The sequence below is a fragment of the Narcine bancroftii genome, chromosome 4 (genome assembly GCF_036971445.1).
Source record: "Narcine bancroftii isolate sNarBan1 chromosome 4, sNarBan1.hap1, whole genome shotgun sequence".
In the NCBI taxonomy this organism is placed as follows: Eukaryota; Metazoa; Chordata; class Chondrichthyes; order Torpediniformes; family Narcinidae; genus Narcine; species Narcine bancroftii.
The window spans coordinates 100180131-100200270 of NC_091472.1; the positions used below are offsets into that span (position 1 = coordinate 100180131).

Genomic DNA, 20140 nt, shown 5'->3' on the forward strand with positions numbered 1-20140 from the left:
TCCTGATCACGCTGGAGATTCGGCTCTGAAGCTCGAGTTGCTGATGGTTTGGACTGGACACTTCTGTGGCTGTGGGGGCTACAGCAGTGCTGGAGGTGAATCACGGACACTCAGTGACTCTCAGGGAGACTCTCTTTTGCTTCTCTTTCTCTGACTGTAAGAGGCACTTCAGGCAATTTCTACCAATGGTGAATCTGTCTGCCTTACGGTGGATGGAAGCAAATTCCATGTAATATTGTGCTGTTGTGGCGGCCCCTTGCAGCCCCCCCTTGGGGTGCCCTCTAATTGGCCACAACTAAAGGAGCCTAACTGGCCTATCAAGGAAAGTGGATTGCAAATGCACCAATCACCGCTGAGGAGGCTTTGACCACGCCCTTCAGCTTGAGAATAAAAGCAGGGCTGTGAGCCCAATAAAGCTCAGTGTTAACTACACTCAACTGGGGATGTATTGTTTTTTCTGGGAACAGTGTGTTCTTTCTGAGCTAACCTGCATGCAGCTATAACCTCTCCTGCACAATAGGATCAGCATATAGATATACACACAAGCTAGCTACACTGTTTTTATTACATGACAATAAAGGAATCTTGAATCTTGATACACTGGAACATGTCTGTATCAGGAAGGAGATAGTGTTAGGGCAGTTTTAAATTTATATTTAGATATACAGCACGGTTACAGGCCCTTCCAGCCCATAAGCCTATTCCATCCAAACCTGAACACCCAGAAGAAACCCACACAGACACAGGGAGGGCATACAAACAGACAGCACCAGATGAAGATATCAAGGTGGATAAATCAGGGCCTGATGGAATTCATCCCAGGATGCTAAGGGAGGAGACTGCTGAGGCTCTGATAGAGATTTCTGCATCATCATTCACCACTGGTGAGTAACTACAAGACTGGAGGATAGAAAATATTGTCCCCTTGTTCAAAGAGTGAAGTAGGGATAAGCTTAGAAACTACAGGCTTTGTGTCAGCGACAGGGAAGATGTTGGAAAAAATTCTGATGCACAGGATTTATGTTCATTTGGAAAGATAGTGGCTAATTAGAGTAAGTCAGGATGGTTTTGTGCAGGGGAGATCATATTGCACAAATCTAACAATGTTTTGAGGTGGCGACTGAAAAAATTGATGAGGGTAGAGCAGTACGTGAAATTTACATGAACTTTATTAAGGTTTTGACAAGGTCCGCATGGTGGAGTAGCCTCAAAGGTTTTGGCATAAGGAATCCGAGGCGCGTTGGCAAAACTAGATCCAAAGGTTGGTCACAGGAGACAGAGGGCAGTGGTGGATGGGTGATTTTCTGACTCGAAGTTGTAACAACTGGTGTACCTCAGGGATGTGTGCTGGGACCCTTGCTGCTTGTAATATAGATAGATAGATTATATATATAGAGAGAGAGAGAGAGAGAGAGAGAGAGAGAGAGAGAGAGAGAGAGATAGAGATATAAATATATAGATATATACACATACACACACGCACACACACACACACACACACACACATATATATATATTGCTGGATTGGGTAGCAAGAAAGGCATTTGGTATGTTTGGTTTCATAGCCTGAGGCATTGAGTGCAAGAGTTGGGAAACATGCTCAGCGACACGAAATACAGATTATCTCGAAATTGTGTCTCCACACAACAACAAGGATATGGTAATATGCTAATATAAGAATACTTAGAAAAGATTTGCCAAGATGTTACATGGAATGGAACGTTGTATATGTAAGGAGAGATTGGTTAGGCTGGCTTTATTCTTACTAGAATATGGGAAGCTGAAGGGTGACCTTGGAGAAGTTTACAAAATGATGGGGGGGGGGCATAGATTTTAAGAATCTTTCTCCCAGGGCAAGGGAATCTAAAACTAGAGACCACAGGGATAGGGGAAATTTTTAAAGGAGATCTGAGGGTGAGGTTTATATGGAACAAGCTGCCAACTAGAATGTTTGGAAAGCATTTGGACAGGTACTTGGTAGGAAAGAAATAGAGGGATACAGGTCTAATGGAATTAGGGTAGACAAGCATCACAAGGTGGGTAGAAAGGGCCCAAATCTTCGCTGTTCAACTCTATGATTAGCAGAACATTATGCACACAAATGGCTTAACGTTAGCGAGCAGCTCTGTCAGAGAAATTCTCTCCACTCCACCCAATTCCTTCCTTCACCACTGCTCAGGCAACTTGCTTGTCTCTTTCTCAGTTCTGACAAGGAGTTTTGAACCTCAAGCATTCACTGTTTCTTTCCACACCTGCAGCCTGACTTGCTGAGCTTTTTTTAAAAATTAGCAGATTTCTTGATAGGCCGGTTTTTTTTTGTAAGAAAAAGTCAAAATTGAATTCTAGCCAAACCTCATTTCTGATTTATGGACAAACATTGTGAAACAAGTAATCCACAGTTTTGCTGTTCTCAGAGTGAAAGAATTAAAAAAAATGTCAACTCCAACATATTTATCCAAAGGAGGAAATCGATTCATGTGAACCATAACAGTTACAACTTCACTTAAAATGCAAGCATTTGGATTCTAATTAACAGATTTGGTAAATACTGACATTATTTTGAGAGAGCACCAACTGATACTGAACAGAATGCCTGTATAAATGTACAGGTGCGTTCTATTTTTATTATCTTCTTTCTTTGGCTTGGCTTCGCGGACGAAGATTTATGGAGGGGTAATATCCGTGTCAGCTGCAGGCTCGTTTGTGGCTGACAAGTCCAATGCGGGACGGACAGACACGGTTGAAGCGGTTGCAAGGGAAAATTGGTTGGTTGGGGTTGGGTGTTGGGTTTTTCCTCCTTTGTCTTTTGTCAGTGAGGTGGGCTCTGCAGTCTTCTTCAAAGCAGGTTGCTGCCTGCCGAACTGTGTGGCACCAAGATGCACGGTTTGAGCCAATATCAGCCTACTGGCGGTGGTCAATGTGGCAGGCACCAAGAGATTTCTTTAGGCAGTCCTTGTACCTCTTCTTTGGTGCACCTCTGTCACGGTGGCCAGTGGAGAGCTCGCCATATAACACGATCTTGGGAAGGCGATGGTCCTCCATTCTGGAGACGTGACCCACCCAGCGCAGCTGGATCTTCAGCAGCGTGGATTCGATGCTGTCGGCCTCTGCCATCTCGAGTACTTCGATGTTAGGAATGAAGTCGCTCCAATGAATGTTGAGGATGGAGCGGAGACAACGCTGGTGGAAGCGTTCTAGGAGCTGTAGGTGATGCCGGTAGAGGACCCATGATCGGAGCCGAACAGGAGTGTGGGTATGACAACGGCTCTGTATACGCTAATCTTTGTGAGGTTTTTCAGTTGGTTGTTTTTCCAGACTCTTTTGTGTAGTCTTCCAAAGGCGCTATTTGCCTTGGCGAGTCTGTTGTCTATCTCGTTGTCGATCCTTGCATCCAATGAAATGGTGCAGCCGAGATAGGTAAACTGGTTGACCGTTTTGAGTTTTGTGTGCCCGATGGAGATGTGGGGGGGCTGGTAGTCATGGTGGGGAGCTGGCTGATACCAGCTCCCTCAACAGCCCCTAAGGCTAGAGCTGGATGAGGTCCTCACCCGGGAAGAGACATATAAGGCAATTGAACAACTGAAAAGTTGCAAAGCAGCAGGTATGGATGGAATCCCCCCAGAGGTCTGGAAGGCTGGCGGCAAAACTCTGCATGCCAAACTGCATGAGTTTTTCAATTTATTACCTTACTGTCATATCAAACATCAACAAGTTGGAAGCATTAGAGTTTGCAGATGTGGGAACGGCATAAGTTGTCTGGTTATTATTGTCATGCAGGTGTGCAGCAGAAGACAAGTGAGGGAGTCAGTTCTCCAAAGTCACTGATACACAATACATTTGAGAAATAAAATAACTGATTATGACAATAAATACAGAAAGAAGGAGGAGATAGAAGAAAAGGTCAGCAAAGAATGAAAATCAACCTCATCTGCCCTCATCAAAACCACAGGCCCTACAAGGAAAATGCTTCAAGTCTATATGGAAAACCATTAATTACAAACATTTTTCACAATCTGAGAAACATCAATTGTAAGTTTAATTGCAGGGAAATCAGATCTGTTTTCTTTTTGCTTAACATCGGGAACACTGGGAAACTAGGAGATAAGAAGGCTGCAAATGCATCCCAAGAATGAGCCCACTCTGGTCAAACTTGCTCAACAACTGGCAAAAATCACAATTACATTCATGCAAATGAACAATTGGAATACCTGTGGTTGCGAAGATAGGGCACCACGTAGTACATAATATTAACGAGTAATGGAATAACTTTTTCCTTTTCATCACTGTGGAAAACCATGTCCAAAAGATGTGCCAAAACCTGAGAGAGAGTGGAACAGAAAGCATCAATGTCCATTGTAATGACTCATCAAATTCTCCATTGTACATGTAAAAGTTATTTATTTACTTACATTACATGATCAACAAATACTGAAAGTATCATTTTGCACCAACATGTAAAACTGCCACAAAACCAAGGAAAAAATATTTGAAGAAATTCCCTCCCTCCCTTTAGTTTCACCTGGTCTCTCCTTGTTCCACCATTCTCTACTTATCAGATTCCAATATTGACAGCTTTTGTCTTCTAATCATCTACTCCACTCATCTTTCTTGCCTCGCTATCCCTTGTCTGGCACCTTCTGGTTCTGTCCATTGTAGTGCGTGGTGCAGTGAACAAAGCACAACAGAAGTTTTCTGTGAGCTGAACCAAGCGAATTGTTTAATGGATCCTTTACAGGAGTTTAAATAAATACAGTTGGCATGCTATCATCATCACCTGACCCTGGAAGTTGCATGCCTCCCAGAGTCCTTTGTGCCCCCCCAGCCACCAGGAACTCCCGATCCTGTGGGGGTCTGCAACTACAAACTCTGGTTTGGTAATGGAGTGGCACAGTTCACCAGACCGACATATTTCACCCCTGCCTGGTTGGCCATTACCATGTGTGGACCCTGCATTCACCGTCAAACACTGTCCTCTTGACACTGTTTCTATAGTAACTTTCCTCAGTCCTGATTAAGAATTTTGACTCAAAATGTTGACCATTCTTTTTCTCCCACTGATGCTGCTTGACCCACTGAGTTCCTCCAGTAGATTGTGTTTAGTTTCAGATTCTGCTTCTCTCGTTTCCCATGTGTTGTCAACAAAACTCAGAGATAGCACTCTCACATTCTAAGGTTTTACCACAGTATTACGATTTTGGCTTCCATGGGCCAAACTGTGCTGGATATGCTTCAATTAATCCCTTCTATTAAACAGATATATCATAATACAGTACAATCCCCATTATCTGGAATTCAAGCAACCGACAGCCTCAAGCAGCTGGCAAAAAAATTCCAAAAAATAATTAAGTAAAAAATAATGAAAGTTTAAAATTTCACCCCTCTCCACTCCGCCAGCAGTCAGTTTGCCAATCCACATCACGCAATCTCAGGCAACTGGAAAATTCATTTATCCGACATCCACCAATCCCCAAAGGTGCTGGTAACTGGGAGTTTCACTGTACCCAGGAGGAGCTGACTGATTCAGTCACTGCTCTACCACTTGACTCACGAGGCATTGCAAGGGCTGAGAATCCCCAAAGTTTGAAAAGCATATTTTTAAATGTGTTACACAGATAATTTTTGGATGTATTTTTAAAAATTATTTTATAATTTTTCATCCTTCTTTTATTCTTCCAACACACTTAGAAATGTTTATAAAGATACAGAAGACACTTTCCCAATAACTGGAAAGCAAGGAACAAGACCAAAAAATGAAATTAGAATTTCGAGAATGACGAGAAATTAGAATAAAATTTAGCCATTTAAACTTTGGAAAAGTCAGTCGGTGTATTATAAATTGTAATAACGAATGTCGGGTGCATAGAGAAGATGAATTAACCAATTTCAAGATAGAATCCCACGAGCATCAGTAAATTCTTGATGAAAATCTTGCTCCCATCATTTCTTAGTCTTGTCCAGGGAATTATCACTGGACATCAGTAATAACTCATAGAGAACTGATAACAGCTTTTTAGTATCTGGTTTAAGATTATAAATCTTCTCTATCATCTTTAATTCCAAATCTTTTTTTTTGAGAACTTTATTTTTCATTTGCATCCATAAAAAAATATAATGTTTCTCCTTAATCATACACAATATTAAATGATGCAAAAAGAATAGATAATTTTATATTTTCTTCCCCTTCCCTCCCCAAAAAATTATGAAAGAAAAGGAAAAAAGCCAACCTGAATTTGTCATATACCATTCATTAATTAATTAAATTTCAAATTTACAAATATTATCTTAAACCTCTAAGTGAACTTGGGCAAGTTGGAGCAGGAGTGGTGGACACTGTAGATGAACTTTTACCAATGAAATCCATATATGGTTTCCAAATCCTGTAAATGTTTTCTGGTTGATTCCATAAATTATATGTTATTTTCTCTAACGGTATACAATTTTGTAATTGTATTTGCCAACTATTCAAACCCACATCATTGTCTGATTTCCACGATACCGCCATACATTTCTTTGCTACTGCTATTGCTACATTTTGAAACGTCCTCTGATAAATATCTAACTTCATATTATGAATATTGCCAAGCAAAAATATTCTCGGATCTTTCAGAACTTGTCTCTTCGTAATTTGTCCCAATACTCATATCCTCCAAGAACGTTTCTACTTTTTCACATTGCTATACTGGAGGTATAGGTTCCTACCTCTTTATTACATCTAAAACATTAATCAGAGCAATTGGAATTAAGTCCATGTAATTTATGTGGAGTATAATATAATTGATCCTGAGGCCACCATCATCACCCTGTACAAAAACAAAGGCGAGAAATCAGACTGCTCAAACTACAGGGGAATCGCGTTGCTCTCCATTGCAGGCAAACTCTTCGCTAGGATTCTACTAAATAGAATAATACCTAGTGTCGCCGAGAATATTCTCCCAGAATCACAGTGCGGCTTTCGCGCAAACAGAGGAACTACTGACATGGTCTTTGCCCTCAGACAGCTCCAAGAAAAGTGCAGAGAACAAAACAAAGGACTCTACATCACCTTTGTTGACCTCACCAAAGCCTTCGACACCGTGAGCAGGAAAGGGCTTTGGCAAATACTAGAGCGCATCGGATGTCCCCCAAAGTTCCTCAACATGATTATCCAACTGCACGAAAACCAACAAGGTCGGGTCAGATACAGCAATGAGCTCTCTGAACCCTTCTCCATTAACAATGGCGTGAAGCAAGTCTGTGTTCTCGCACCAACCCTCTTTTCAATCTTCTTCAGCATGATGCTGAACCAAGCCATGAAAGACCCCAACAATGAAGACGCTGTTTACATCCGGTACCGCACGGATGGCAGTCTCTTCAATCTGAGGCGCCTGCAAGCTCACACCAAGACACAAGAGCAACTTATCCGTGAACTACTCTTTGCAGACGATGCCGCTTTAGTTGCCCATTCAGAGCCAGCTCTTCAGCGCTTGACGTCCTGCTTTGCGGAAACTGCCAAAATGTTTGGCCTGGAAGTCAGCCTGAAGAAAACTGAGGTCCTCCATCAGCCAGCTCCCCACCATGACTACCAGCCCCCCCACATCTCCATCGGGCACACAAAACTCAAAACGGTCAACCAGTTTACCTCTCTCGGCTGCACCATTTCATCAGATGCAAGGATCGACAATGAGATAGACAACAGACTCGCCAAGGCAAATAGTGCCTTTGGAAGACTACACAAAAGAGTCTGGAAAAACAACCAACTGAAAAACCTCACAAAGATAAGCGTATACAGAGCCGTTGTCATACCCACACTCCTGTTCGGCTCCGAATCATGGGTCCTCTACCGGCATCACCTATGGCTCCTAGAACGCTTCCACCAGCGTTGTCTCCGCTCCATCCTCAACATCCATTGGAGCGCTTTCATCCCTAACGTCGAAGTACTCGAGATGGCAGAGGTCGACAGCATCGAGTCCACACTGCTGAAGATCCAGCTGCGCTGGATGGGTCACGTCTCCAGAATGGAGGACCATCGCCTTCCCAAGATCGTGTTATATGGCGAGCTCTCCACTGGCCACCGTGACAGAGGTGCACCAAAGAAAAGGTACAAGGACTGCCTAAAGAAATCTCTTGGTGCCTGCCACATTGACCACCGCCAGTGGGCTGATATCGCCTCAAACCGTGCATCTTGGCGCCTCACAGTTTGGCGGGCAGCAACTTCCTTTGAAGAAGACCGCAGAGCCCACCTCACTGACAAAAGGCAAAGGAGGAAAAACCCAACACCCAACCCCAACCAACCAATTTTCCCCTGCAGCCGCTGCAACCGTGTCTGCCTGTCCCGCATCGGACTTGTCAGCCACAAACGAGCCTGCAGCTGACGTGGACTTTTACCCCCTCCATAAATCTTCGTCCGCGAAGCCAAGCCAAAGAAAGAATATAATTGATGTAAAAAAATTAAATTGTATCATCTAGCATTAATTGTATTTGTTACACTCTCATCACATAATTTTGACCATACTTCTTGAATTTGTATATTCAGATCCCTTTCCCATCTTAATTTAGATTTAAATAAATCTTTAAATAAATGTATTGATTATTAAATATTCAAATTGACTTTGTTCAAGTAATCTAAAATTCAGTCCTAATTTTCTTTTTAAATATGATTTAAGTTGATAATAAAAAATAGTATTATTTGGTATATTACTTATTTTTCAATTGGTTAAAAGACAAAAAAAGTACCCAGAAAACAATCCTTTACCCTTTTTATTCCACAATTATACCAAATGTCAAAAAATGAATTATTAACTGTAAAAGGAATAAGGGGTTTGCTTTAGTAACATCTTAACTAAATTCTTCATTCCTCTTTCAACATGGATTCCATTCCATACTTTTAATATATTTTTCAAAATTGGTGTATTTAATCTTCTTTCAACAGTTGTTCATGCCATTTATATAAAATATGTTTGGAATTATTTTCCCCTATTTACTCATTTACCCATGATGTCTTTTCACCAATCTGATAATAAGAGGACAAAAATCTAAGTTGAGTTGCTTTGTAATAATTTTTTAAATTAGGCATTCGCAGTCCCCACAATCATATCTCCTTGTTAATTTTTCCAGTGCCATCCTGGACATTTCGCCTCACGAAATAAATTTTCTTACATTTTTATTAAGGTCTTGAAAAAATGTTGTTGGTACAGAAATTGGTTATGATTGACATAGGTATTGCATTCTTGGAAAAATATTAATCTTCACATAGTTTATCTTCCCTATTAAAGAAATTGGTAATTCCTTCCATCTTGTTAAGTCTTTAATTTTCTTCAATGAAGGTATATAATTCAATTTAAATAAATAATTCAAATTCTTATCAATAGGAATTCCTAGATATCGAACCGCCTCTTTCTGCCATTTAAATTTTTTGCTTTCTTAAATTGGGTTATAATCATTCTCAATCATTGGCACCACTTCACTTTTGTCAATATTTACTTTATGACCTGATACTAACCCATACATTTTTAAAAAAAAATGAACTTTCAGGTTTGAAAGATCTAATTATAACATCATCTGCAAAAAGACTAATTTTATGTTCCTTATCTTCTTTCTTAAAGTCCTTAATCTCATTATTTCTTCTTAACACCCTGCAAAGAATGTTTTCTTCATTTAATTCTAAAGCCAGAGGGGTAGCGATATTAATAAATAAAAGATTACCAATTAAAATATTGGATACAACTATTGATAAAGTAGGAAGATACGTGATGATAAATTGTCAAATTTATTCAGAATGTTGGACATTAATGAATATATATGCACCGAATACAGATGATGGAAAATTTATGCAAGACATTTTTATATTTTCCCTTTTGCATTGGCTAATTGTAATCATGCGAGGAGATTTTAATTTTATTTTTGATTCAAAGGCTGATAGAACAGGTGGAATTAAGGTTAAAAACAAGGGAGTTAAAACTGTGTTAAATTTTATGAAGGAAATGAAACTTATTTTGATATTTGGAGAAAGATGCATCCTGGTACTAGGAACTACTCATTTTATTCTTTTAGGCATAAGGCATATTCACGTATAGATATATTTTTAATCTCTTCTCAACTATAAATAAGTGTTCAAAAGATTGAATACCAAGCAACAATATTATCTGACCATTCACCTTTAGTTATGTCCATTGCATTGGAAGAAGAGCAAATATAGGTCATAGAAACATAGAAGATAGGAGCAGGAGTAGGTCATTCGACCCTTCGAGCCTGCTCCGCCATTCAACAAGATCATGGCTGATCTTAAAGTTCAGTACCCCGTCCCCGCCTTCTCTCCGTAACCTTTAATACCCTTATACTGAAGAAATAGATCTAATTCCCTCTTAAATATATTTAATGAACTTGCCTCTACTGCCCTCTGTGGCAATGAATTCCACAAATTCACCACCCTCTGGGTAAAAAAATTCCTCCTCATCTCGGTCCTAAATGGTTTGCCTATTATCCTCAAACCATGGCCCTGGGTTCTGGATTTTCCCATCATTGGAAACATCCCATCTGTATCCATTCTGTCCAGTCCTGCCAGAATTTTATATGTCTCTATGAGATCTCCTCTCAATCTTCTAAACTCCAGGGAGTACAATCCCAATTTGCGCAATCTTTCCTCATAAGTCATTCCTGCCATTCCAGGTATCAGCCTGGTGAATCGCCTCTGCACTCCCTCCATTGCAAGAACATCCTTCCTTAGATAAGGTGACCAAAACTGCACACAATACTCCAGGTGGGGTCTCACCAAGGCCCTGTACAGCTGCAGTAAGGTATCCTTGTTCCTATACTCAAACCCTCTTGATATGAAGGCCAACATACCATTTGCCTTTTTAACTGCCTAATGTACCTGCATGCTCGCCTTCAGAGACTGATGTACAAGTACCCCTAGGTCTCTCTGCACTTCCCCATCTCTTAATCTATTGCCATTCAAATAGTAATCTGCCCTCTGGTTTGTATTACCAAAGTGGATAACCTCACATTTATCCACATTGTAGTGCATTTGCCATGTATCTGCCCAGTCCCTCAATTTATCCAAATCACACTGGAGCTTCCGGACCCCCTCTTCCGTGCACACAACCCCTCCTAGCTTAGTGTCATCTGCAAATTTGGAGATATTACATCCAATCCCCTCATCCAGATCATTAATGTAAATTGTGAATAGCTGGGGTCCCAGTACAGATCCCTGTGGTACCCCACTGGTCACCGCCTGCCACTCAGAAAATGAGCCATTTATCCCAACTCTCTGTCTTCTACCTGCCAGCCAGTTCTCAATCCACATCAATACTTTGCCCCCAATCCCATGAGCCTTGATTTTGGAAGCCAGTCGTTTATGCGGGACCTTATCGAAGGCCTTTTGGAAGTCCAGGTACACCACATCCACTGGCTCTCCCCCATCTATTTTACCTGTCACCATCTCAAAGAATTCCAATAGATTTGTCAAGCACGATTTACCTTTTGTAAATCCATGTTGACTCCATCCGATCCCTTCTCTGCTAGTCATATGCTCCGCTATTACATCCTTAATAATGGATTCCATCATTTTGCCCACTACTGATGTAAGGCTCACCGGCCGATAATTCCCCACTTTTTCTCTACCCCCCTTTTTAAATAGTGGGGTAACATTAGCTACCCTCCAATCCATGGGTACTGATCCTGAGTCTATCGAGTTCTGGAAAATAATTCTTAAAGCATCTGCTATCTGAATGGCCACTTCCTTGAGTACCCTAGGATGTAGATTATTAGGCCCTTGGGATTTATCTGCCTTCAGTCCCATCAATTTCCCCAAGACCATGTCCTTAGAGATACTGATTTCTTTCAGTTCCTCCCTTGCATTAGTCTCTATGTTTCCCAACATCCTTGGGAGGTTATTTGTATCTTCTCTTGTAAAAACAGAACTAAAGTAAGAATTTAATTGGTCTGCCATTTCCTTATTCCCCATTATATATTCCCCTGATTCCAACTGCAAAGGACCTACTCTGGATTTCACCAATCTTTTCCTCTTGACATATTTATAAAAGCTTCTGCAGTCGGTTTTTATATTTGCCGCAAGCTTACTTTTGTAATTTATTTTTGCTCTCTTGATTAATCCCTTTGTCCTCCTTTGCTGCATCTTGAACTGCTCCCAGTCTTCGGTTGCGGTACTTTTTTTGGCCAATTGATATGCTCTCTCTTTGGACCTAATGCTGTCTCTAATTTCCCTTGTTATCCACGGTTGAGTCACCTTTTTTGGTTTATTTTTATGCTAAACCGGTATAAACGATTTTTGCAATTTCTCCATTAGATCTGTGAATGCTTTCCATTGTCTATCCACAGTCAACTCCCCCATAAACACCACCCAATCAATCTTACTCAACTCCTGTCTCATACCATCATAATTCCCTTTACTTAAATTCAGGACCTTAGTCTTGGTTTTAATTTCATCACTCTCCATGTCGAGGGAGAATTCGATCATATTGTGATCGCTCCTACCCAAAGGGCCTCGCACAACAAGATTGCTGATTAGCCCCTTATCATTGCATAATACCCAATCTAAAATGGTCTGCTCCCGAGTTGGTTCCTCGACATATTGGTCTAGATAACCGTCCCGTAAACATTCAAGGAATTCCTCCTCCTCTGTACTTTTACCAATTTGACTAGTCCAATCTATATGCAAATTAAAGTCTCCCATGATGACAGCTGTTCCCTTATTGCACGCTTTTCTAATTTCTCTTTTAATGCCTTCCCTCACCTCTACACTACTATTTGGAGGCCTATATACCACCCCCACTAATGTTTTCCGCCCCTTGCTATTCCTCAGTTCTACCCATATAGATTCCGCATCTTCTGAGTTAATATCCTTCCTGTCAATCGTGTCGGTCCCTTCTCTCACCATCAATACTACCCCACCCCCTTTTCTTTCTTGCCGATCCCTCCTAAATATCGTATACCCCAGGATGTTAAGTTCCCAGGCTTGCCCACCCTGCAGCCATGTTTCTGTAATCCCAATCAAATCATATTTGTTTATCTCAGTTTCCACAGCTAATTCATCTACCTTGTTCCGAATGCTTCTTGCATTAAGATATAAAGCCTTCAGATTTGCTTTTTTCACCCTCCTTGCTCTTTCTGATTTTTTACTTTCGCTGCCTAACCTAATTTTTCCTGTTTTATCTCTTCTGTCCTTTGCCCTATCATACAGGTTCCCACCCCCCTGCCAAATTAGTTTAAACCGCACCCGATGGCTGTACCAAACCTAGCTGCCAATATATTGACCCCTTTTGGGTTTAGGTGTAACCCATCCTTCTTGTAGAGGTCATGCCTTCCCCAAAAGAGATCCCAATGATCCAAGAAGAAAAAACCCTGTCCTTTACACCAGCCCCTCAGCCACACATTAATTTTTCTCAACCTTCCATTTTTGTCCTCAGTTGCACTTGGCACAGGTAGCAAACCAGAGATCACCACCCTGGCTGTCCTATTTCTTAGTTTCTATCCTAGCTCTCTGTAATCCTGTCATAGATTGTGGTTTCATATTGCATTGTTAAAAAGGCAAGACTTTTGTGAATTTATAAGACAGCAGATAAATTTTTTTCTAGACACCAATGAACACTCAATAACTAATAAATTTGTGGTATGGGACTCCCTGAAGGCCTATTTAAGAGGGAATATAATAATTTACACTGTTAAGATTTAAAAATTACATGTCTGAAGTTAACCAATTGGAAAAATAACAGAATTGAAGAAAGAATTATAAGATCAAGTGAATGATGAGAAACGAAGAATATTGGAGTTGAAAAAATTGAGACCTAATGAAATACAAACATTTTGAGTGGAAAGAGATTCAAGATGAACTCTACAAAAATATTATGAGTTGAGGGATAGGGCCCATAAAGTTTCAGCATGGCAATTGAAGACAGAGCAAGTATCAAGAACAATATTAGCCACAAAAGAAGAATCAGGTTTTCTTACATATAAAACACAGGAAATTAATGATGTTTTTAAGAACTTTTATAAGAAATTATATCAATCAGAATCTTTGAAAGATGGAGATAAAATAGATCAATATTTATCGCAAATTATATTGCCGGAACTAAACACTGAAGAGAAGATTGAATTATCAATTTTTTTTTATAGATACAGAAATATATGACACATTGATGTCTTTGCCAAATACTAAGGCTCCAGGAGAGGACAGTTTCTCTCCAGAGTTTTATAAAGAATTTAAAGAGTTATTGATCCCCCTATTTATGGGATTATCTGATTAAATGAACAATTCCTGTGATTTACTGGACACCATTAATAATGTTTATTCCATATTCCTATAGACCAATATCATTATTGAATACAGATTATAAAATTTTGTCTAAATTACTAGCTAATAGGTTAGTAAAATGTTTACCTAAATTGATAAATTTGGACCAAACACGTTTTTATCAGGAAAAGAAGATCAGGGGATAATATTGTCAAGTTTTTAAGCTTATTAAATGTAGCTCAAAAAAGAAAAATACCACAAGTAGCCTTGGCTTAAGATGCAGAGAAAGTGTTTGAAAGATTAGAATGGGATGATTTATTTAAAGTTTTGAAGGCATTTGGAATTCCAATAAACTTTATAAATTGGATAAGAGCATGATATAATCGCCCAAAGGCTAAAGTGGTTCCAAATAGACAAATATCAAAACCTTTCCCATTGAAAAGATCATCTAGAAAAGGTTGTCCATTACCATCTTTTTTATTTGCGCTGGCTATAATTCCAAATCTTGGAATTACCAATTCAATTTTACCAAAGAATTTTAAAAAGCTCCTAATCTGTAAATATCTAAAAAAATGATGTTTAGAGGAAAAACCCAACACCCAACCCCAACCCACCAATTTTCCCCTGCAACCGCTGCAATCGTGTCTGCCTGTCCCGCATCGGACTTGTCAGCCACAAACGAGCCTGCAGCTGACGTGGACTTTTTACCCCCTCCATAAATCTTCGTCCGCGAAGCCAAGCCAAAGAAAGAAAGTTATTTTGAATTTAGATGATATATGTACAAAACAGACAAAACTTTGGTCAATAAAGAGATCTTGGAAAGACTGGGTATCAAACTCTGATCATTGACAAAATCCAAAATCTTGTACCGAAGGTTAAAAAAAATTACATAGCTAAAAGAGGGCTGATTAATAAAAAAATCTATGGCATCCAAAATGTTTTCTAAATTAAAATCAAATCCTCAGTGTATGTTTAACCACAAAATTATCAGTTCATTTAAATGCAGAAAAAACAAAAAATAAAATATTTTAAAAAAATTTAAAGCAGAAAAGGTAATGGAGCTCTAACTATTGAAATGAGGGAATACTTCTTGGCAGAATCAATTTCCAAATTAATCCACCTAGCAACATCCTGTCTGTCTTTATGATCAATAAAAAATTAATATATCTAAAGTTAGCTACCCAATAATACACAGCTACCTAACCTTTTATCTGGAATTCTGAAAACTGGCAATCTCCAAAAACCAGCACATTTTTTGGTAGTTGACATCTGCTCATCAAAGATTGGAGTTTGGTGCCAAAACATGACCCAACGTAACCCTCGCTCAACTCCCGTGTATCCTGTTGCTTCTGTGTCGCTAATTAGTGGTATCGTTACTGTATAAGTAGCCTACCCGTCGAGCATGACCCTCGCTCAACTCACGCTGGAATATCCCATGACGTTCCGCTACTTTATAAGCGTCTCTGAATTGTTATATACTGACATCCATCCAGCGTCGCGACGCTTTTTGTTGGCCCGGCAGCGGTAGCTCAATGGTCATGGTCACTACCCATAATCCCCCACGCAACTGAAACCACTGTACCAGCAGAAGCACAGGGGAATGAGAAGGGAGCCGTTCCCCTGGTGTAGGTACAGCGGTGGGGGGTGGTGAGGAAGAGAAAGACGGCAGTGCAACTTGGGCAGGCGTGCGGGTTGGGGGGAAGAGGTGACAGCATGACTCAGGTTGGTGGGCAGTCGAGGAGGGAGAAGAGAAAGACAGCAGTGTGACTCGGGCGGGCGGGATAAGAGATGGCAGCACGACTTGGGCAGGTGAGCTTAAAGGGACCGAAATCAAAATGATTCTGAAATCTGGAAGATTCCAAATAATGGCAGATCGTCCCGACGATCCTGGATAAAAGGTTAGGCAACGCCTATCCCCCTTTCTTTGTAGGATTTTAAAGGAAAGTTCTATTAAGATGAGGCCGTTTATTTCTCCAGTCAAAGGAAGAGATAATAATAAGAAATATATTGGAATTTAGGCAGGATATTCATCTTAATAACATTAATATGTCCAATTAGGGACATTGAAAGAGGAGATCACTGAACTAAGGATTTCTTAATATGGTTCTTAAAATAAAAAAACTTCTCCTTAAACAAATTGATGAAATTCTTCGTAATTGTAACACCCAAATAATTAAATTGATTCTTAACAATTTTAAAAGGAATGGCAAAATCTAAAGAGCTAGAGGAATTTAAGATAAACAATTCACATTTTTGGAGATTTAGTTTATATCCAGAAAATTGATATATGAGTGATAAAATAGCATGAATCGAACAATCATGGTTAGATATATACAATAAAATGTCATATGCATAAAGCGAGACCTTATGAATAGGCCTACCCCTTGTAATACCATAAATGCCATCAGATTGCTGAAAGGTCATTGCTAAATTAAATAATAATAGGCTTAAAGGCAACTTTATTTAGACCCACGGTGGAACTTAAATGGTTTGGATTTCATTGAATTGGTAAAAATTGAAGCAGTAGGAGACAAATATATTAATTTAATCCAATTAATAAATATGGGGCCAAAATTAAATTTCTCTAATACCACCCCCACCGCTGTACCTACTACACCAGGGGAATGGCCCCATTCTCTATCAAAAGTTTTCTCAGCATCTAAGAAAACAATACATTCAGAATGTAAAACAGTAGGAGAGTAAAGGATATTTATTAAATGACAGATATTAAATTGTGAATTACGACCCTTTATAAACCCAGCTTGATCTTCAGGGATAATAAGAGGCATACTATATTCTAGTCTACAGGCCAAAACCTTAGACAATATTTGAGCATCAACATTCAAAAGAGAAATTGGCCTGTCGGGAGAACAATCAGAAGGGTATTTATTATTTTTAGGAATAAGAGAGATTGAAGCTTCATGAAAGGTATCTGGTAGTCTCCCAGCAGTCAAAGATACAGAAAGTACCAAATCTAAATAAGGCGTCAATAAATAGGAAGTTTTATAAAATTCTGCTGGGAAACCATCAGGACCGGAAACTTTACCAGGCTGCAAAGCGTTAGTTGCTGCGACAATCTCTTCAGAAGAAATAGGTTTCTCCAACAGTAGCTACTTCTCTGAAGACAATGAAGGAAAATTTAGCTTGTCAAAGAATCTGAATCTTTACCTTATATTTAGTTCTTAATATTAATTTGGCTCCTATTTGGAATAAGTAAGGCACCTGATTTAAATTTGTCTGCGCTACAATCCCAAGTCATTGCCTTTGCTCTTCTTATTGCCAGAAGAGCTATACTTATGAGATGGGAGGATGCTGTCCCTCCTACGTATACTCAGTGGTTATCTGATGTGATGGCATGTTTGACTCTGGAAAAAATTAGATGCTCTACTAATGTAATGAAACTTAATTTTCTAAATTTATGGGGTCTTTTCTTTAATTATTTAAGATTATTGGATCCCATTTTATGGTTTGGTTGTCCTTTCTTTCATGTAGTAATGGTACATACATGATTAATCATAACTTCACAAGGTAAGGGTTAGATTATTAGAATAGTTTTTGTTTTATATACTTTTTTGTCTCCTTCATAGGTGGTTTACACATCTATTTGTTAATATATGTTTACTCTGTTGGATATATATTGTTATTACCAATGTATGAGTATATAAAAAACTCAATAAAAATATTGGAAAGAGAAATTTTTACAAAGAAGCTTCCCAGCTCAGGCAGATTCCCAGGTATGGGAGGATGTCAGGATGGTTTGCAGGTGGGATCTCAGGACTATGTCTCTGCAGATCACTCAGCCCTTCACATCATGGCCACGTACTGCTGGGTGGAATTGGGGAGGGGGCATGGTGTATTGATTAGGGTGGTCCAATGTTTGATTCCCAATCTACAGTGGAATTAGTGGGAACATAATTATTGGATTCTGAACAGAGTGAAGGGTGGTGTAGGGAAGAGACAAATTCTGACAGTTACTTGGCATGAAAATGAATGAGGACGATATCAGGCCCAGCCATGATCAATTGTTGAATCAAAAGGGCAAAACACAAAGAATCTTATTGTAGTGAAGTACGGGGCCATTCTAATGAAAGTCAGTGCCTTCAGAGATGGGTGGGTCACTAGGGGAAAGAGAACATGAAAGCAAGGTGTAAAAATTGACATACCTCAGCTAGTAAGGTCAGTGCATGCACACTATAGACAGAAGGTGCAACACTGGAAATCTCCATCACTGGGGTCAGCATGATATCTAGAAAGGGTAGAGAACAGAAGAGAATTAACTGAACACCAAGAAAATATTTCCTGCTGTCAAATAAATCAATGTTTGGAGTCTCCAATGAGTTGAGGTGGAGAGAAAAAAAAGGGGGAGGGGCAGATATAATTATTTTAAATATTTGTGTCTCCAGTCAAAATAAAACTGTTTTCAAAATAAAGTTCTGTTTCAAATATTTTTGCTGGAATTGCTAATATGAAGAAAATGTTTTACAGTTAAACCGCAATATGGCACCGTGAGCTCAGCTAGCATTGATCATTGCAAACCTCTATCAATACCTTCGGAACTAAAGACAATTCACAACTCATTCTGAATGACTGCTCCATTGATGGGCCTGGCATGTGGCCATTAAATCATACCTTCAACATCTCTTTCCATGCTGTTTCCTTCTATAAGGATTTGTGGAGAAACCTTTACTTCTAGATTCCTCCTGAGCCAGGTGGTCTGTTCCAGTGAGGAGCCGGCAATGGTCCCAATGGCCTCCACTATCTTATGGGTGACATCCTAGGAAACCAAAGACATGCTGATGTTGGGCAGGGACACACAGTTACAAATGGAAAGATTTCCCTATTAATTAAAGAAAGTATTTTGGCAAAATGCAGCTACTCTGACCTGGAGATCTCTTTGGTCTTTTTTGCTTTCCAGGTTGGGGTTCTTCATGATGAACTCATTGAGCACTCTGAAGACATCAAAAACAAGCTTGCTTTAAAAAGTCTCCCACATGATCAACACTTGCAAAATGTTACAGACTCATTCATTACTTTATATCAGGGGTAGGCAAACTATGGCCCATCCATGATCCAAATTTATCATGCCCGCAACCCAATACATTCATCTGATCACTCTCAGCCACTCCAACATACACTGTTCGCGCACTAAACCATCAGCCTTTGTCAACGATGGCCATGGGGTCCGTGCTCATGGATTAAACATCCTTCAGCACAGGAAATACTTTGTGGCTATATAAATGCCACCTGTTCCTTCAGGGTCATGAACCGGGCAACGAAATGACTGCATTCACACAGAATGTTCACTGAAGTCTCTCCACATTGTTATAACCAGGAATCAATCATCAACTGCATCAATTTCTGTCCCTGGAAAAATAACTCACCTTGGCACACCCGGGAACCTCTTCACCCTCAAAATGGGTCTGAGAGAAACTGTACATCAGTGGCCAGCAGTTCCACTCTGGGCATCAGTGGCCAGCTGTCCCATGCTACTCACCCATTAGTGAATGTGGAGCTGGGTGACCAATGGGGGGAACCATTCGGAATGACCCTGAAGTGCCTCTTCCCATCCCCTTCTCCCCACTCCCCTGAGCCACTCTCTTTCTCTGCTCCCCTGACCTTCCCCCTCTCCCCCTCCCCTCTGAGCGCCCCCTCTCCCCACTTCCCTGAGCCACTCAAAAAGGTGCAAAGCCAGATGTCTATGTTTGGGATGCTGCGATGTTCCTTCATCCGACTCTGACTGCAAGCAAATTTCATTCAGCACAAAGCAAATTTCATTAATTGGAAATGGGATTTACCTCACATACTCATAGTTCAAAACACACCTGAGAGTGCAGAGAAATTAAATAAAAGTGAAAGATGTGGATCAAAGGCAGAAGTTAAGATGAATACACAATAGCTTCTGCTGAGAAAGAT

At 40.0% G+C, this 20140-nt stretch overlaps 1 protein-coding gene across 11 annotated transcripts in view; it reads right to left on the bottom strand.

Annotated features, from left to right (window-relative positions):
• The window catches only part of dop1a (DOP1 leucine zipper like protein A), a 251460-nt gene that overhangs the window by 45518 nt on the left and 185802 nt on the right, over window positions 1–20140 (bottom strand). For all 11 annotated transcript variants that reach the window (XR_011355958.1, XM_069932202.1, XM_069932204.1 and 8 more), the window contains 4 exons: window positions 19110–19176; window positions 18857–19001; window positions 18391–18473; window positions 4209–4318 (listed from right to left, as the gene is read on the bottom strand). Coding sequence is in view for 10 of the 11 variants with exons in the window: in XM_069932202.1 (XP_069788303.1) it covers window positions 4209–4318; window positions 18391–18473; window positions 18857–19001; window positions 19110–19176 (405 nt within the window). In the remaining variant the exon portion in view is untranslated. The remainder of the gene's footprint in view (window positions 1–4208; window positions 4319–18390; window positions 18474–18856; window positions 19002–19109; window positions 19177–20140) is intronic.